The sequence below is a fragment of the Vitis vinifera genome, chromosome 1 (genome assembly GCF_030704535.1).
Source record: "Vitis vinifera cultivar Pinot Noir 40024 chromosome 1, ASM3070453v1".
Classification (NCBI taxonomy): domain Eukaryota; kingdom Viridiplantae; phylum Streptophyta; class Magnoliopsida; order Vitales; family Vitaceae; genus Vitis; species Vitis vinifera.
In genome coordinates, this window is record NC_081805.1 from 23,728,024 (window position 1) to 23,748,983 (window position 20,960).

The following is a 20,960-nucleotide window of genomic DNA, read 5'->3' on the forward strand; positions in this document are numbered from 1 at the left end:
CTTGTATAAGTTTAGGGACTGCAACTTTCTTTCTTGACTACACTTTGCAAGTCATCTGATTCTTAGGAGCATGCTCAAGCGACGGCGATTCAGATTCAGAGAAGTAGGGTATAGATATTGGATCAAACAATGGACTAGAGACTTTAGGAGGGTTAATGAGAAAAGGATCAATGAGATAGGAATCCTAACCTTTGTCTTCCTTGATGGAATTCTCCCATTGAAGATAAGGAATGGGAAAATAAGACTCACTCTTATTGAAAGTAACATCTGCTAAGACAAAAATCTTTTTAGATGGTGGATGGTAATACTTATACCCCTTTTGAGTTGAGGATTATCCCACAAAGATACATTTGATTGCTCTTAGGTTCAATTTTCCTTTGTTTGGACTATGAACATGCACAGAAGACACACACCCAAATATCTTAGGAATGAGATGATTTGTGGTTCTCATATTAGGCTAAAACGATGAAAGTATATTCATGGAACTTTTGAATGACAACTTTTATAATTTATACTGAATTCACTCTCATCCAAATAACATGAGATTGAGGTAATTTAATTGTTTTTATATGAAAAATTGGGCTTAAGAATCATAACAAAGTTAAAAGTTGAAAAAAGAAAAAAAAATCACTTTTTCTCTTAAGATAAAATATTAAAAAATTTCTCTTTTTCCATTAAGACCAAATTGTTGTAAAAAAGGTGATAAGTTAAAAAACAAATAATTCTAAAAATATCTTAAGGCCTAAAGCAACTTGCTTTAAGACTTAAGTTAGAAAACCAAACAATTCCTTAGATTGTATTTCCTAATATGGATATGACTTATTTTCTTAATCAAATTTATTAGACAACCAATTTTCCTAAAAGTTTAAGCTTTTAGGATTTGGACCAACAATGTATATCCTACTCTTTAACACCCTTCCTCATGTGCAATCCCTTGTCCATACAGGAAGAGACACACTCGCCCAAAATAAACAAACCATGGACAACCTCCTTTGTGTTTCATGTGAGCTAAATAAATTAGGCAAATAAACATGTGGTGAGGTTCAAACACATTATTTGCCAAACAAGGCTCTGATACCATGTTAAACAATCAATTTTCCTAAAACATGATATGCTTTGTAAGCCTAAATCTTCAATGTTTAAGCTTATTATAAGAAAATTGGTTATCCAACATAATATTAGAGCCTCAGTTGGAAGGAGGTCATATTTTTGAATCTCACTGCATGTTTATTTTCCTCATTTATTAAGCTCGCGTGTAAGCCCAAAGGAGTTTGTCCATGGTTTGTTTGCCTATGGGCTTGTGTTGCTTCATGCAAGTTTGAGGCCGCATGCTAGGGAGCGTGTTGGAAAATGTGATATACATTGTGGGCCAAAGTTCTCAAAGCTTAAGCTTTTAGGAAAATTGGTTGCTTAACAAAATTAAAAACTAAAAGAAATGAAAAATTTACTAACAAAAACTATTAACCTAGTCTAATAGAACAAAAAAAAAGACTCCAAAAATTAGGCAATGCTAAAACTACTAACTAACCTGCTGAATTATTTCCGCTTCTTTTCATGTCTTCAATGTTGTTCCCCATCATTTTATCCTCATGTTCTGGTTTTCAGATACTATAATGCCTGAACATTTTAAAGGGATGATGAAACATCCTTAAAAAATTTACAAAGATAGGGGCTTGGAAGAATTCACTTGTAGGTAGTTTTTGCAGCCAAAATTCAATCTAGAAACATGCTTCTCTATTATCTCATCATTTAATGCAAACTCAATTCAACAAAATATTAAGACCAAATTATTTAGGTTTGGCTGAAGAAAATCCTGCTTCAATGTTTCCTTCTGTCTAGGGTGGTATCCTGCAAGAAATCATAGGAGCCCATGCTTCTTTCACCATCTTTACCCACATTTTTTTGGCCTTAGTCTTGTCCATTTAATGCCTTCAACTTGAACTATATCACTCCTTCTTATGGCTGTGTTTATTAGTTTTTTATCCCTTTAATTAATGTCATCTTGAAGTATGGATATGGAAATGACATCAGTTCTTTATCCTGTTTGTTGAGTTTCATGTGGTATTACATTAAAAGCAATTACTTGCCCATGAAGTCAGAATGTTCCTGCATTTCATTCTTTGTAGATTGACTACAGGCGTTTCTTGAAATTTAATAAATTTTAAGCCAAAACAATTTAGGCATATAAAATTTGAAGCATGGTGGGCCCTATCAATTTTTATTATTAATGTTATTTTTATTGTTATTGTTTTGTTGGTTTGTTATTATTGAAATTTCTTTGTTATGGTGTAATTTTTTTTCAGCATCCTTAGTAGTTCTTGTATGCAAAATCACTAAGATTCATTAGGAGTCTCATGCTAGGCATCTACAATTATAAGTTCAGTAAAATGGTAAAGACCTAAAGCTGAGATTCTTATATTATAAGCCTTGGTGGATTTTGTTTGATCAAGATGAACCCTCCTGAATTTTTTGTATAGTTTAGTGATTTATCATTTTGCATTGATATATCTTTCAACTATTTTACAGCTTTTACTCTATTATGATGTCGCGGATAAAAAGGGCATCCTTCCGGACAAACATGTCATGGTTTCAGCAAAATGTCGGGTAGGAATTAAATAATTTCACAAACCTGATGAATTTAAATCATAAAGGGTACTCCATTAGTCATCATGTGTGCAGAAGTTAGATCGAGTTGTTTTTTCTATGTTATAGGAATTAGCAGAACTTCTCCCCACACTCAAACAAGGTGGGCACCGGGTTCTAATATTTAGCCAGTGGACATCAATGCTTGACATTCTGGAGTGGACTTTGGATGTAATTGGAGTGACATATAGACGACTTGATGGGAGGTAACACTCCATTTCAGTTTTAATAATTTGCTCTTGATTATTATTATTATTATTAGTATATAGTTTTTCACCATTGTTGCTGTTATATTAATCAAATTCCTTCTAACTTGTATCAATATCATTGCAAGGCTTTGGGTTTTTTGTGATGTGTCTTATGTTGTTGGATAGTTCCTACTGTAGTAAACTTACAGATGGTTATGATCATCTAATTCTTTAACTTCATTATGTACTATTCCAGAACTGCACCTCTTGATTGTCTCAGGGTACATTTTAATTCATGGTGTGACTTCTTTGCAATGAACTTTACTCCTGCTGTGTTGCATCAATAGCAGTTGTCAAATCCATAGCTCACTAGTGGGAAAAGGTCTAAAGTATTGATTTGTGTCTGAAGTGGCTTTGCTTGATGAATCTCTGTGTGTGTGTCTGTGTTTGTATGCACACCTTTAGTTGATGAATTTATCTTTGTCTCTCTCTATGATGCGCATGTGCATGCCTTTGGTTGATGAATTTATCTGTCTCTGTATGTGTGGCCCAAATGATTTGAATGAGATGAATATACATGCGCACACGTGTCTCTATTGGTGTTTGTGTGTCTACCGTGACCATGCCAAGTTTTTCATGCTTTGAATGAAATGAATGTCTGTGCCTATGTGTGTCTAGCCCAAATGTTTGTGTCCATGTGAGCCCATCATTTTTCATGTTTCTTTACCATGATTCACAATAGTGATATTTTTTATCTCAGTTTGTTCTTTAGCAACATGTATTCTACCTTTCAGGGACCTGGACAAACCAGAAATGCAAAAAATGCAAGTAGAACAGCATGAATTATATTTCAAAAGGCATCCCAAATAATTCATGCTTTAGTGAAATAAAATTTTAAGGCTGAACTGAAAATGCATTGACTCCTGGGGTTTCACTCCTGAACATATCTTCACACACATCTAAATTGTCAACCATGTACTGGTTACCCGACACTGCTACCATGTCTACTACAAGTTTTATATCTTAATATTCAGAAACATGTTTCTGCAATGGCAGCACACAGGTGACAGACAGACAGACAATTGTGGACACATTCAATAATGATACTTCTATATTTGCCTGCTTGCTGTCCACAAGAGCTGGAGGGCAGGGTCTGAACTTGACTGGAGCTGATACAGTTGTCATCCATGACATGGATTTCAACCCACAGATTGACCGTCAAGCTGAAGATCGATGTCATCGCATCGGCCAAACGAAACCTGTTACTATATACAGGTACTTCCAGCCAAACCTCCCTTATAAATTTTCCTCAGTTTTATTTTATGGTGAAAAACCAAGGTATAATAAAAATTGTACTAGTTGCAATCAAAGAGGAAAATAAAAGGAGAAAAGGAAAGCAAAAGCATGGCAGTTGGTTCAGAAATCTTAATATTATCAGTTAATTCCATAGAGGGTACTTACCCTATATATTTCATTTTTTATACAATTTCTCAGTTTCAACTCTTAAATCCCTAAAGATTTCTGCTGTTTTTCTTCCTCCATTGATAGACCAAGTTAAAAGTAGTAGGGCTATTCTCCAATCACTTGCATCCTCATTTACCGATTCCCCATTTGAATTTTTCTGTTTTTTTTTTTTTTTTTTTTTTGTGTGAAATATTCAGTTACTTGGTATTTACTGTATCTGCTTGAGTTCTGTACAGGTTGGTGACCAAAGATACAGTGGATGAGAATGTTTATGAGATTGCAAAGCGGAAGCTAATCTTGGATGCTGCAGTGCTCGAGTCAGGTGTGGAGGTGGATGATGAAGCTGGCATGTCTGAAAAGACTATGGGAGAGATATTATCGGCACTTTTGCTTGGTTAGATCAACATTCCCCTGCATCATCAGCTCTTTTGCTGGGTTAGTTCACCATTTTCCTCACAGAGAAACTCTTAGCAGCTAGAACAACCTTTTTTTTTTCCTCCCCTTTTTGCTTCCACTTATAAGATCCATTACTGTAGTAGTCTTTTTTTGAGAAAGATTCCAGTTGCAATTGATAGATGCATAGGCAATAGGGTGTAAATTAGCCCTTCAATTCATCTTGTGAAATTAAATTTCAATAATAGTTGATTGAAGAGAAGTTGATTTGCCAGATGCCATAGACGTCCGGAGTGGCACGCCATCAGTCAAGTTACATCAATGGAAGTTTTAGAATTATGATATTCAGAATTTGGAATTAGTGTTGAGTTGGGTAGGATGGTTCAAAACCTTGAGGGGAAAGCATGGAGAGAGCATTGTCTTCAATCTTGTGCACGAAATTGAGCCCGTCCACCCAAAACCATTCTTCTTCATCTACTTTGCCATCTGTAAGTGGTTTGTAAGACATCCATTACCGGGTTTCTGCTACTCCTTGCCTTCTGCCATGAGAATCTTAAGCAAGAGCTTAGACAGAGAGGAGTATTATGCAACTTCTAATATCCGATTATAGGAGTTGGATTTTTCATTGATTGCCTTTCAATGAAAAGATTGGATCTCTAGTGCTTATTATGAAGGGGGGATTGATGAAATTGACAAGTGATGGGCCTAAAGGTTAAGGTCATCTTGTACTAGGGTTCTATCCCTTTCTCATTTGTTTTACTTTTGCTATGGGCTTGGGTGGTGGGTAGGCAAGAGTGTGGAAGTTCACGTGAACCTCATTTTCTAACGATATCATTGAAAGTAGCATTGCGGATAGATGATCGATATGGAGTTATCCAAAATTTATTCGCTTAAAAACATTTCTCTTGAAGCTAATTATGTCAATTAGCTTTTAGTAGTAATTTATTTTAAAAATTCTACGTCTTTTTCAAGACAAGGCCTCTGATTCAAATGCTGCCTTCAAATACGAGTATATCTTGTTTTTATCTTGAAATTTTATACCATCATGACAAGATCTCCGATTCAAACAAAGTCTTGAAATATGAGTCGTTAAATCAGTGGATCTTGTCTTTATATTAAAGCTTCTACGCTATCTTTTTATGACAAGCTCCAAACAGGGTCTTAAAACCTATTTTTTATTTTATTTAAATTTAAAGCAATAGAATAGCCCAATCCAACTCTCCCACGTAGAGAATCTTGAGATATTCAATACATCAAGGAAAAGAAAAAACTTCTGCATCACATATGCTGTGATACACAACTGGTATAAGAAGAAACGTGGACAAATTATCTATTAGAAATTTTGGAGTCCCATAAAAATATTTATTAATTTGTATAAATATTATTATAGTGTATGTATGTTCCCTATGAGAATATGATGAGAATTCATGGTTTAAAAAGTTATATAGTATTTCAAAGCTTCCCATGTTCTGTCTTTGTGGTTGGGCCTCAATCTTTGTCCATTATCTTTATTCAACACGGTTTGGCTACAGCTATAGCAAAGACACTGAGTCCAGTTAATTTAGGTGGGCCCCCAAATATTGTGTAGGGCCCATTTTAGAATTGGATTGGATGACATTTGTATCTTGTCCAAGATCAGCATTTAACATGGTGGACCACACTGGAAACAGTGACTCTGGCCCTGTCAATTCGGATAGGCTGCTGGGCTCTTGGCCCATGATTGTTGTTTCAAGATTGTAGTACTTGCATAAAAAATAAAAAAACAAAAATATACTATTATGATTTGAAAAAGGTTTTTAATATTAGACTCCTGGTAGATGTGTTTCAAACTTGGAAAGTTTCATCAGACTCAAAAGGGATAATACCCATATGAAAAAGAACGGACTTTCTTGTCATATCAAGGTCGAGGTTCATTGAGTAACTGAGAGAGAGTTAAAAAAAAAGAAAGAGGAATATTGACTTTTAAAAAGGAGATTAGAAATTAACACACTTCTCGTTCTTTGGGATGAAAAATATTGGGGTTTCACTCTCGAAGCACGTAAAATTATGAATTAGGTGATTGGGCCCCTCATAGAGAAAATAAGGCAAGAACTAAAAACCCTAATATGAATGGCAATTTCAAACTCATCCATCATGATATGGAATAAAGAATCAATTTGAGTTCAACCAATATATATATATATTCCATGTCAAATTGGAAAAAATGGGTCAGTATGGCCTACGAAAATCAATTAAGTAACCAATACTCTTGTGATGGTCACCTCAAAATAAAGTATTTTACAGTTGGTAGAATAGACCCTTTCATATATATAATAAGTATTGAAGAATATTTGTCACATCACTTGACCTTGTTGTGGAATCTTTTTTTTTTTTTTTTGGGCGGGGGGTGGGGGGAGAGGAAAGAAAAAAAAGAAAAAAAAAAAAAAAAAAGAGATTGTTAAGGGTCTCTCTTGGGCTGTCTCTACCACGTGAAAGAAAGAGAGGTTGTGAATTTCCTAGTGAATATTTTATTATTATTATTTATTATCTTAATTTTGCAAACATTCCATATCCCTTGGTCTCACACTGTTTAAGACTTTATCTATCAGATTGAACGCTTTGAAAATGATGAGTGAGTATGGCGATTGGCTGCCAATAATTTGCTAGCACATGTTTTGGTATATATGGGAAGTTTCTTTGGCCCAAGCATCAATCCAAGATTCATTAAAAAGTTAGAAAGGTCATTATTAATCTGCTGAATGTTTGAACTGAGTTGGGGATGAATTCAAACATAAAAAATCATTTTGTTGAAAGATTCTTCTCCTTTTGTTCTTTCAAAGAACAAGAAAAATTTAAGATTGGTTTTTAATTTTTTTTTTTTAATAATTTTACAAATAGTAACAACATATTTAAAATTACTATACTTCTCATCCAAGCAGATCATGAGTACTGGTGGAGCCAGGAATTGAATCTAGGTTCAGAAATGAAAATGATTTTATTTTTATTTTTCCATTATTATTATTATTATTGGCATGGATGAATTATTGGGACAACAAATAATTGAAAAATGAATAATCAAACTCTAAAATGTTGGGTTAGATTTGAAAATGTTTTGGTTTGATGTAAATATGGGTGTCCTAATAATTGAGAAATCCATGCAGCTAGAGATATTAGATTATGTTGTTAATGTTTTTCAAACAAACATAGAATCCTATGTTCCCTCTAGAACAAGCACTTTTGCAGAGAATATCAAACAACAAATACTCTAACCCCATTATCAACTCCTAGAAAATATTCTAATATAGAATATTCAGAGATGGACTCCCTCCATGTGTGAACGTTGGCCTATTCTTAGTGTACATTTCTATGGATTCCACTGCATAGAATATGAAATTGTAAGAGAAAAAGAAAGAAAAAAGTTGAAGTCATTGCTTTATGGAGTATCTATATACTAACAGATAAATTTATCGGTTAGGAAAAGATGAACCAAACGAAGGAAAAAGTTGTTAGTTGGTATGTCATGTTGGTGATGACCGCATAACAAGATATTTCTTTCATAAGTAGTGTAGAAGAAGATGACTCTCTCTCTCTCTCTCTCTCTCTCTCTCTCCTTCACTCTCTTGTAAGAGAATCTTTTCTTTGGATTGATGTATCCTGTTGGGGTTCTCTTACAGGGGTGTCTCGTGAACCCCCTTTAAACCCCTCTCTTTAAAACTCTCTCTCTCATAAACACATATAGTAGGGTACCATAACAACTAGGAAGTTGGCCTACAAAGGAGAAGAAGTTTCAAAACTGCTTCCTTGATACAAAGGGAGGTGGGGGTCCTTGATCTCAGTACTTTTATGCTTCAATCCAAAAGGAAATAAGAGAGAATATGAATGGCCCACAAGTGGTCTGGCCACCATGTGTCCTTCCAATGTCACCATCACTCACATGCATCCACTCTGCACCCAAATCACATGTTCCTGTGTTTGTGTTTTTCTGTCTACCCATCTCCATCATCCTATTTTCTTGTAACTTTTTTTATTTATTATCAACCACCTGCTTCTAACTGCTGCCACACCCTGTGGCCATCATCTGCTTCAATTTTATCCCCACCCTCTGTTTCAACTTTCAATTATATGAGCCTGCCATGCATCTGTCACTGCCTGCTTTTATTCCCATAATACATCTTATGACCTTTTATACATATGAAGTTGGAGAAGAACCTTTGATAAATTTAACATTAATTGCTCAAAATTGAAAAATGGACAATGTATACACATGAAATAATACTAGATTGAGCTTTCTCCTAATGGTGCTGCACCAAGAGATTTTCCGGTTATTTCCTCTATGCTAGAGGACCACCTAGAAATGGTGCAATATGTGGATGAGAGGTTGACATAGAACACTTGTAGGAGCCAGTTGTGAGCCAGTTGTGCAGATTTCGGATTGAGAATGAAATAACTTTTGGTGTTTTGCATGGAGGAGGTTTGAAAAAGGCGATCCATCGATAAGAAATATTGAATGGTGCCCAAAATTGATCCACAATAATCAGTACTTAGAAAAATTTGGTTAACTTGTCATTCATCTCTGAAAGCTTGAAAAGCTTAATAACAGAGAAAGTCTAAAACAAAATTTAGTGGCAACCCTAATTTTCATTTGAAATTTCAGACGAGAAAAAAAATGTAGTCATGGTGCCATTGAAAGGGAAATGAGGAACACATGTGGACAAATAAATCAATGAATTACAAGCTAGCCACAACCTCGATGGACTTCAGTTAACTACTTCTTTTGAGTAATGTTTATTGGTCTTGATGTATGTACATGTCCACATACTGTTTGTTGGTATGAAAGTTTTTCATGGTCAAGGGTTAATTAAGACCTTATTCACTTGTCTTAATTCCTTCAGAACTAATGGGACCCTTCAAAGTAGAAAAAGAAAATCACCGTCATCTTTTATGCACATCAATTATTCTTTTATCTTTCAACTTTTCTAGGACATTGTAGGCCATGTCCTAAATTTTTTGAAAACCAATCAATCTTGGACATTGTAAGGTAGTGTTTGGCCTAACTAATAATAGAAACAAATGTAATTGATCATTAATCATTAATCATTGATATGAAATATACTACATCATGCAAATGGCTTTCATCATTGAAAGCATTAAACTAACTTTTTTAAAAGCTTAAACTATTAGGACATGGGCCTCGAAAGTTTATATAGCAGTGGTTATAGATTACAAAATTCGAGAACTGTACTTAATTGTAATTCTGATACTATGTTAAGCTACCGACTTTTTTAAAATCGTAAGTTCTCTTAATATGGTAGATTCAATTCATTAGCTTGAAGGAATACTACAGTAGATCAATGTTAGGGTTTAGATATAAAATTAAGCAATCTAATATTCTCTGCAAACAAATATCAAATCACACCAACATATCCTATATATTAACTTAAGCTTGAAATCTCAACCATTTTCTTATAGTAAAACCTCTCACCTTCTTATAGCATGGAAAGTTTCATTTTGATTAGTTCTGAAAAGTCCCAAACTTTGGTTCTAAAGACTATAAATTTATTGTATATAGACTTTTTCTCTAATGTACCTCTCTTTCTAGTTGCCCTAGTGTGACATATGAACCTTTTTTCTTGGTCATATATACTTATTTTTGTTGTTGTTGTAGCAGTCTTAAGGAGTTGTTTGCATGGTGTTAGCTTTTGTTTGGCATCAACTGCGTGGAAGTTATGAGTTTGATTGTTTTTGGCTGCCTTAGTAGGGCATACTGGTTTTTTTTTCTAAAGAATTATTATTTGCTTCAATCAGCCTGCTAGCCACACGGTGTTTGTTATTTGACTATATTTTGATCCTCCTTTGACCTCAATGTGTTTTTCTAGTTCAATTTTTTTTTATTCTTAAAAAAAAGGGTTAGATGTAGAATTTTACTAATTAATGATGGATGGGAAAGTTGGTTTAATATATATATATGTAAAAGTAATAAGAGTAAGATGAAAATGTTATAAACATTAAATAGGGAGTAAGAGATGAAAACCTTATAAATGTTTTACATGCATAAATTAAAATAGTTATTAGCTTAAGTGGTTTGGTGAAAGCAACTTACTTTCAGATTTTAGATAGTTTATTTTTTTTACTTGTTATTAACTTATTACATATTTCTTTAATTTGTTACTAAATGAAAAAATTCAAAATATTTGAATTTTTTTTAATGCTAAAAATAATATGTATATATATTTACTTATTAATACTTGATAGAAATAAAATATTAAAAAATTAATATTTAACACTATTAAACACTATTTAATTTTAAGTTTTATTTAAAATTAAGTAAAAAAATAAATAACTTAATATTTAATACTATTAAGTATTATTTAATTTTAAGTTTTATTTAGGTTTAAGTGGAAAAAACAAACACACCTTAGACTTCCCTGATTTTTCCAGAAATCCCTTTGTTTGAAGCTCATTTTAAGATATTTTGAGCCTATTTGATCATGTGATTTAAAAGCAGTTTTCTATTTTTAAAATTTTTTAATACTATTTGACTGTTATTATTTGGAAACAATTTTTAAAAATAAAGTGAGATAGAAAACAATTTTTAGAGAACAAGTATGAGTTATTTTCACAAAATTTTAAAAACAAAAGAAAAACATGAGTATGTTTGACTATGTTTTTTGAAACTTAGTTAAAGAATAAAAAACAATTTTTAAATATAAGTTTAAGAAAACATGGTCAAACCGGCCCTCATCCTAAATACAAAAAGTGAAAATTTTTAGTTCTCCTTAATTTCTATTTAGATTTCGATTCTAAATGTTCTTTTAAGTATTAAGAAATTCATGGGGATCTCAATGTAATTCATCCCGTACTATTAAAGGGCCGGGCTAAGTGTTGGGCCAATTGGTGGCCCAAAATTTAGATGCTTAGATTCTATTATTTATATATGATATGATCTTTGGAATCTTAAAAAAATGGAAAGCATATCCAAAGGAAAATTTAAATAATAATAAAAGAAAGGAAAAAAAAAGGAGGAAAAAGGACAGGTGAAGGGGAAGTATTGTCTGTAATGATGTCTGATGGAAGGAGAAGGAAGGTTTGTAGAGTGAGTAGGAAAGGCGTAGGACCCACCAGACCTTCCTTCGAAAAAGTCTTTGAGCCGTGCCACCTTGGGAATCTTTACAAACCGCTAAACGTCTCCGGTTCCGGATAAGGTCATGCCCCACCACCCCTCTTTGATATAATATTATGATTTGTCTCCATTCTCATTCTTATTTTTACGTATTAAACAAAACTTTGAAGTAATTGATCTAAACAATAACTTGAGGATAATTATCTTCAAAGAGGTTGTCGGTGCGTTTGGTATGTAAAAATAAGAATAAAAATAAGATAAGAGTCAAAGGCAAATTGTAATATCATATAACATAGAGGAATTAATTTTATATCTGAGAAGAATGATAATGAATTTTTTTATTCTCTTTTTATTTTTTAAAACATTCAATCATAATAACGAATGGGAATAGAATTGATTTCTCATTCTCAATTTTTATTTCAACATTCCAAAAGGTAATAAGGAGATTGAGGTTGAATTCATCCTACATACCACCTTTTCCCCACAAGGATGTTAATTAAGGTGGATAATTTATCATTGAATAAGGCCCAAATATAATTAAAATACGTAAAAAATACAATATGACAGCTTAAATTATCATGCATATTTAAAAGACACAAAAATCAAATATTTACTCAGATGAAACATATATAAGAAAAAAAAGGTTTATTTCATAAATATAACTTAATCCATGATGCCTCAACACATATCATGTTCTTATAAATAGATGATATAAATATGAATTTTGCTACAAAAGCAATTGGATTTAGCACAAAGTGAAACTAAGGAAATCTAAGATCAAATTGAACCTAGGATACAAGATAACAAAACTATATCAAGACCAAATTCTAGGTTGTATTTCTTTTTTCTAAATCTAAAATTCTTATTCTTTGGTATGTGTGAAAGATTTTAAAAAATGCCCCTTTTACGAAATGAAAAGTATTTCCTAGAGCCTCATTCATTTAGCATTGTGAATAAGGGGCTTTCAAATCCAAGATAACTTGGCCCAAGTTGATCTATTCCGATAAGGCATCAATCAATCAACATGATTGGCATAAACTATTGATTGCTTAGCCAAGACAATTTGTCTAATCTTGGTGGCTTTGCCTTTATGGTGATTATGAACCATGTTTTCATGGCCACAACTACCCTTTTTTTATTTATTTATTTCAAATTTCACCTCATTTTTCAAGTTCAAGGTAACTAATCACAAATCTCTTTTATAATTAAATTATTAAAGTTTAAATATGTGATTACTCTGATTAAAAAAAATAAAATTTAAAGATAGAATTACTACAACTCATAGTATATGAGTTATCATCCTTTGAGATCAATACTAATGTGTTTAATTGTTTTATGTTATAAAGATTAATTAATTGCTTGTACTAATGAAATCCCAATTTGAAATAAATAAGAATAAAAAGATGAGATAAGAATTTTTTTTTAAAATTTTTGTTAAGTACCTAAGAAATAAACAAAACAAAAGAAAATATATTAGATAATTTCTTATTTTGGTGTCAAACCCATTGAGAGACAATATTCTATAATTATGGTTTAGGATCGAAGTTTAGCTAAGATGTGATATCCCACATCGGATAGGGGAGAAAGTTCCTGACGCTTTATATGTAGAGACTCCTTTTAACCAAATAGACGCGTTTTAAAGCCGTGAGGGCTCCCTTGAGTTCAAAGCGGATAATATCTACATGGTTGGGAGTAGGTCGTTACAAATAGTATCAGAGTCGATCCCCGACCCCGGTTTAGGGGTTTGTCTGTTTGGCCCCGCAATCCCATGGGACACAACGAGGACGTTGTGTCTGCATGGGGGGGTGTTTGTGATGTACCACATCGGATAGGGGAAAATGTTTTTGGCGCTATATATGTAGAGACTCTTCTTAACCAAGTAGACGACTTTTAAAGTCGTGAGGGCTCCCTTGGGCTCAAAGTGGATAATATCTACATGGTTGGGAGTAGGTCGTTACAAATGGTATCAGAGCCGATTCCTGACCCCGGTGTGGGAGTTTGTTTGACCTCGTAAGGGGTGTTTGTCTGTTTGACCCCGTAATCCCATAGGACATAACGAAGACATTGTGTCTGCATGGAGGGGTGTTTGTGATATCCCACATCGGATAGGGGAGAAAGTTCTTGATGCTATATATGTAGAGACTCCTCTTAACCAAGTTGACGAGTTTTAAAGCCGTGAGGGCCCCCTTGGGCTCAATAACAAATGGTATCAGAGTTGATCCCCGACCCTGGTGTGGGAGTTTGTTTGACCTCGTAAGGGGTGTTTGTCTGTTTGACCCCGCAATCCCATGGGACACAACGAAGACATTGTGTCTGCATGGGGGGGTGTTTGTGATATCCCACATCGGATAGGGGAGAAAGTTCCTGATGCTATATATGTAGAGACTCCTCTTAACCAAGTAGACGGGTTTTAAAGCCGTGAGGGCCCCCTTGGGCTCAATAACAAATGGTATCAGAGCCGATCCCCGACCACGGTGTGAGAGTTTGTTTGACCTCATAAGGGATGTTTGTCTGTTTGACCCCGCAATCCCATGGGACACAACGAAGACATTGTGTCTGTATGGGGGGGTGTTTGTGATATCCCACATCGGATAGGGGAGAAAGTTCCTGATGCTATATATGTAGAGACTCCTTTTAACCAAGTAGACGGGTTTTAAAGCCGTGAGGGCCCCCTTGGGCTCAAAGCAGATAATATCTACATGATTGGGAGTAGGGTGTGGGGGTTTTGTTTGGCCCCGTAAGGCGTGTTTGTCTATTTGGCCCCGCAATCCCATGGGACACAACGAGGACGTCGTGTCTGCATGGGGGGGTGTTTGTGATGTCCCACATTGGATAGGGGAAAAAGTTTCTGGCGCTATATATGTAGAGGCTTCTCTTAACCAAGTAGACGCATTTTAAATTCGTGAGGACTCCTTTGGGTTCAAAGTGGACAATATTTACACGGTTGGGAGCGGGTCGTTACATAAGATCTAATTTGAATCGTAAGACCAGTTCATATATTTAGAACTAGGATTTTAACTTGGGAAAATAGGTGATTTCTTAAACCAATTAAATATAATCGTGCATTAAGTTTTCAATTTGAAATATTCACAATCCATATCCATATGGTAGATTTGGTTGTTTTATTAATGATTTGTTAATAGTAAAATCAAACTTATAAGTTAATTAGCGATCATGGTCTTCTTGAGAATTACATGTACATTAGTAAGAATCCTATATATCTTATAAAAGGAAAACCAACATAGAGGATTTATTCTTAAATATTTAAATATAAAAACATAATTGAACCAATATATTGTCATGCTATTGCTACTTGTCCTTTGGATTCTTCAACTTTATATTATATTTTCGGATTGCATCAAATTAGCCAAACATGGTGGGGGATTTTTTTCCTCACAATCCATATTTAATTTTGAAGAAAATAGAATAGAAAGGAAAAGAAAAGAAAAGAAAAATAAAGTGTATTGAAGAAAGAATTGAAAACAAGAGCTTTAACTTTCACCCTATGAATTACTTGTGTAAACCCTAAAACGAAGAAAATATATGTAACCTAACCCTAAAAAGACATATAACACATTTGAAGTAACCGTTTATTCCAAAATTACACCACAAATGTCTTAAAAATCCAAAACAATTAGGTATTCTAAATGACCATTGCTCATTTTGCATTGGCTTGGAGTCTTTAGAATTGATTTTGAATTGGAACAAAGGTTAGATAGCCAAAATAGCCCCTAAGTTTGAAATCAATGGTGAATGTGAAATCCATTTTGAATTAGTAAGTGGCTTTTAGATAGCCAAAGTGTTGAGTTCAAAATACCCTTGTAAATTTCGAACCAGGCTTCTACCATTTTTAGCTCGCTTCAAATGATCATATCTCTCTCATTCAACTCAATTACGTTCATTGTTTGAAGATTGAAATTATGATTTTCTTTTTAAGCTCAAAAACCATCTTATAAATCACTAAAAAATTCATGGGAGACAACCCATGATTTTTTTTTCCATCATAAAATGTGATTATATAATGACAATTCTAATTTTACCATTAATGTTTAATTTTTTGTGACATAAATAGAAGATTTGTAGATCATGACTTTTAGTGACAAACTTTTGTTTATGAACCTTGTGACAAATTTTTTCGTCACAATACACTAATAGTGATGAATTATTGTTTATTTATGATAAACACTTTTTGTGGCAAATTTGGTAATGTTGTAATACACTATAACCTCAAAATGGATTGCCTAAGTTCATGTACTAGCTGTGAACTACTCATAAACTTGTGAGAAACCCATGACTTGAATTTTTTGTATAACTCTTAATACACTCAAATCATGTATAATGCAAGTGATGCAAAATTGAATGTTCAAATAAATATTAATAAAAATAAGGATAGAATAGTGGAAACATAAGTCATAATATATAAATATATATTAATGGAATCCTTCTTTGTTAAGTCATATCATGCTTTTGTGGGCTCTATTCCAACATGTGCCATGTCTATTTTGTAGATTGAGTAGGTAGAACTAAAAAAGTATTTTTTATGGAATGTTGCATCGTAACTTGCACAACTGTTATTGTGTAATTAATGCTAGACATAGAGGAAGCTCAAATCAATTTCTAAAGTCAAGATGACACCCCTCATACATATCTCATACCTATACTAGGTTTATAGTGATTCAAACGCATAACCTTTCACTTTGAAAGCACTTCTTTTTGCCATCTCATTTATAAATCAATTGATGTTTTAAAAGATATACTATAGTTTTAATTGAATTCAACATTATAATTATCTTTACACCAATCTCGAATTTGAATGATTTTCTATAGTAATGTCAATGAAGTAATAAAAAGGCTAAGAAAAAAATTGAAGATTTCAAATCAAACTTTACAAAATTGTCAATTTTAATTTGCTTACAAACATTATGATCTTTAAAAAAAATAAAAATAAAAATAAAAGCTAAAGAAAAGAAAATTTTAAATTTAAAAGTAAAATTGTTTATATAATGAGAATTAATTTTTAAGTTTTAAAATTTTTTATCTTTTATCAATGGGAAATAACAAATGTTATTACAATGATATTTATTTACCATAAATATATATATAAATTTCTATTATTACTTTTATTTATTTAATTATTTTTTGTGATTAAACATTACTAAATATGATAGGAAATACATATTTGATATAATATATGTATATATATATATATTATTAAATATTTTTTGATAAAAACTTTTATGTCACAAATGATTAAATCACATAAATTTATAAAAATACACACACATATCTATATATAGACACACACACACACTCACAAAAAAATTGTCATATTAAAATATCTATTCTGAAATAAGTTTACAAAAATGTAAAAGTATCACTATTTTTATCATCAACCATTGTTGTTACAAACAAAAAAAATAAAAAATAATAAATAAATAAATAAATTGAAGACAAAGTAATTTGTCATAGAAGAGTAAGTGATTTTTTAATTTAAAATTTCACTTCGTAATGCAATAGTATTATCATAGAATAATAATTATAAACAATAAATATATTTTCCAACAAATGGTTGATGATTTGGTGAAGAAAAATATTCATTGCTGGTCAATTGAAAATTAGTAACAAATAATTCATTGCAAACTTATATTTAATCACTGGTGAAGAAAATTATTCATTATTAAAAAATAAAAAATATATGTATTTCATTCTCAAAAGGGTGGGAGTGATAATTTTTTACTGGTAAATTTTTGTGACAAAAAGTAATTTTGTAAAAAAAACTTAATGGTAAAATATTCTATAACAAAATGTCTCTTTAGATGCGTAAGATTCATAATTAGTGATGAAATTTTAGATGTCGACAAAAAAAAATTGACACTAAATCTCACATTTGTTGTAGTATTCACTAAAACATGCAATCTATCATATTTTTTGTAATCATCATGTGCACACAAAGTGCAATTGGAGTAAGAGCAACAAAAAAGAAATCTTCTATAACTTTGAATCATTTCTTGTACCCTAACACAACCTTACTCTTTCTAAAATACTTAGAAAATGTTTTTAATGATCTTAGAATCAAGTTAAAGGTCTCTAAGGTCTAAAGGATTGCAATTTGGTCTTTTGAAGCTTAATATGAAATCACCTTATACCTTATACCTAATTCCCTATACCTATGCCAGTTTAATAATCTAAGGCTTCACATTTTACATTAAGAACATTAATCCAACAAATTTGTAAACAAATCATTTAATCATCTCTTTCTACAAAGTATAATAGATCCTTGAAGTGGATCAAGTTATTTTGTTGACAAAAAGTGTGTCCACTTTGTTTAGTATTGGGAAATAAAAAGAATAAAAATATTTATTTTAGTTTTATCAAGTCCCCATGCATGAGTTGGTAGAAGAGATTAAACTTGATCCCACTTTAAGTTTACTTATGTTTAGCCATGGTCATTAAGAGATTAAGCTTGATCTCACTTTTCTATATATAGGCATATTTGGATTAATTTTTAAAAAGTCAAAAGTTCTTTATAGGTTCGTCATGATCTTGGTAAACTAACTATGAAATTTATTGATAAATATATGATATGAATGAGCCAGAACATTAAACAAGTCTGTAGAATTTTTTTTTGAATGAAATATTGCACTATGCATTCTTAAGTATCCTTAACATATTTTTACAATGACTAACTTCATCGAGCTCCTTCAAGCTAGTGAATGAAACATTATAGGCTCCCAACTTGAGCTGAAATTCTTCAAATATTTATGATATAAGGGCTTTGTTAGCATGCTTGATATTTGAAGATAATTAGGTATACAATAAATGATTAATGCTCTTACAACCATTTTTTCTCATACAAAATGGTATTCCAATTCAATGTGTTTAGTCTTATCAAGGAAAATAAGATTGATTGACATGTGCTTGAACACTTGTACAATCACTTAGAAATTGAGGTAGGTGCTTGAGAGTAATGTTAATGTCTCTTAAAAGATCAATGATTCATATGATCTTGACAAAAGTGGAAGCTAGAGCTCTGTATATTTGGCTTTAACATTAGACCAGGACATTGTATGCTACTTTTTCAATGACTAAGAGATATGGTTTAAGCTAAAAATATAAGTATCGCCAGGAGCATTTTTCCTGGTTTGGGAGGAACCAACTTAAGTTGGATCATAAAAATCAAAGAAAGTTACAATGCTTTGAGAAAGAAATCTTAAGCCATAAGTTAAGGTTCCTTTAAGATATTGAAAAATACATTTACAACCTTTAAATTTCCTTTATTGGGATTTTGAAAGTAATGGTATGCACAATTCATGACCTGAGTAATGTTGGGATGAGTAAAGGTAAATGCCCTTACAATATTATGATATTCAGTTGCATCAACGGTAAGTGATCATCTAGTGTGATTAAGGGCTTAATAGCAATGGGTCTAGACATTTTGAAGGATTCTAACATCTTTTTATGGTTAAGAAGATCCTAGATATACTTACTTTGTGAGAAATAAATCTCTAGAGAAGAATTTGACTACAAACTAAACAAAGTAGTGTAACTCTTGATTAAAATAGATGGCAACAAGTATTCTTTAATAGAAACATTACGATGTCTCACGTGATTGAAACAAACCCCTAAGATGATCCTCAGTGCTTATGATCATGAAATTTGTAGTGTTGTAATAATTCCTTCAATTGGATTTGACATATGTCATTTGTGGACTAGAGTATGTTAGTTAATAATAAAATAGGAGAATTTGAGACTCAAGAATAGTAGAGGTAATGTTGAGAGGTTAGAAACTTAGACCTCATTAAATTATGGACACCCCTTCATGGAGAGTTTGCATGCAATGAATATATAGTAGGTCACAAAACTAAGAGATTGATTACATTGAATTTAATCAATTTTCTTCTCAATATGATATCCTATGATACTAGAATATAGTTGACTCTTTCTACTAGAATGTTGAGTCAACTTTAGAATTGATGTCATCCTAACATAATTTTCTTTCTAATTCTTGGATGGGCTCTTGCATGGGTGTTTCCAAATATTATACATCTTTATTCTATTAATCGTATTGTAGTTTGCCAGAATTTTGATAACTAATGTCATAATAGTTAATGTTAGTTATTTTTGAAACTTGTTCTTGTGAGGGATTTGTAATAGCAGTAGTATTAAAAGTTGGTTGTTACTTTGATGACCTATCAAAAACACTTTTCTAAATCTACAAAAGTTGTGAATGGAAGAGTTTGCATAGTATGAGAGCTAGGAAAAGCTTTAAAAGAGTAAGGAAAAAACTTTCATCGAACACCCTATGACTCAGTATATAAAATTTCTTTATTTTAGTTGTAAACATCAATATCCCTCTTGAAAGAGGTCATAGCCAATGAAAATACAAGGAAATGTTTTCTTTTCAAATTTATTTGTATATGAATACTTTAAGCAACATCCAAACACTTTTAAGATAATGTAATCGAGATGCTTATAAATAGTTGGAAGAAATGAGTTTTCCATTTTAAGGGATAAATAAGGTAACCAATTTATTAGATGGCTAGTAGTTAAAAAATGTCTGCCTAAAGGTTAGGTGGCATTCAAATAGTTGGGTAGGAGTTATTTCTATCACATGTCTATGCTTTTTTCTCTCTTAAGCCATTTTGTTTAGGTGTACCTAGGTAAGATAATAATAATTTTATTCTACATTGAACTAAATAGTTAGTAAAAACATTAAAGGTGATTTATACTCCTTTATCACATTAAACAAACTTAATTTTCTGTCAAATTGGTTTTTAACCAAATTTTGAAACTTAAAAAAACAACCATACAAATCATCAAATTTAGTAGGGTATGAATAAATCTATTAAAATTACCAACAAAGATTACATAATAAGGGAATCTTTGAGTAAAAATAATTAGGTTAGGCCCCTATAAATCATAGTGCATTTTCTCTAAAGAACCTTAATCTAGAATTAGATTTATTAAAAGGCAACTTGTATATTTTCCCTAATTGATAGATTGAATAGATAAAGATTTTATTCAACCAATTTGAAATCTTAATAATAGTTTTTCTCTCTAAGACTTGAAGAAGCTTTGAGTGTGGATGACCCAATATTTAGTACTAAACACTAGTTGGTGTTGTATCATCCTTAATTGTATTGAACTCTTCTTTAAGTGCATAGAAAAGTATG

General features: G+C 32.1%; 1 protein-coding gene across 1 annotated transcript in view; it reads left to right on the plus strand.

The window, feature by feature from the left end:
- Positions 1-4,950, plus strand: part of LOC100252853 (protein CHROMATIN REMODELING 19) — a 31,822-nt gene extending 26,872 nt beyond the window's left edge. The window contains exons 9-12 of the mRNA XM_003631300.4: positions 2,527-2,604; positions 2,713-2,849; positions 3,888-4,106; positions 4,532-4,950. Coding sequence (XP_003631348.1) covers positions 2,527-2,604; positions 2,713-2,849; positions 3,888-4,106; positions 4,532-4,694 — 597 coding nt within the window. The 3' untranslated portion in view covers positions 4,695-4,950. The remainder of the gene's footprint in view (positions 1-2,526; positions 2,605-2,712; positions 2,850-3,887; positions 4,107-4,531) is intronic.
- The last annotated feature ends 16,010 nt before the right edge of the window (positions 4,951-20,960 follow it).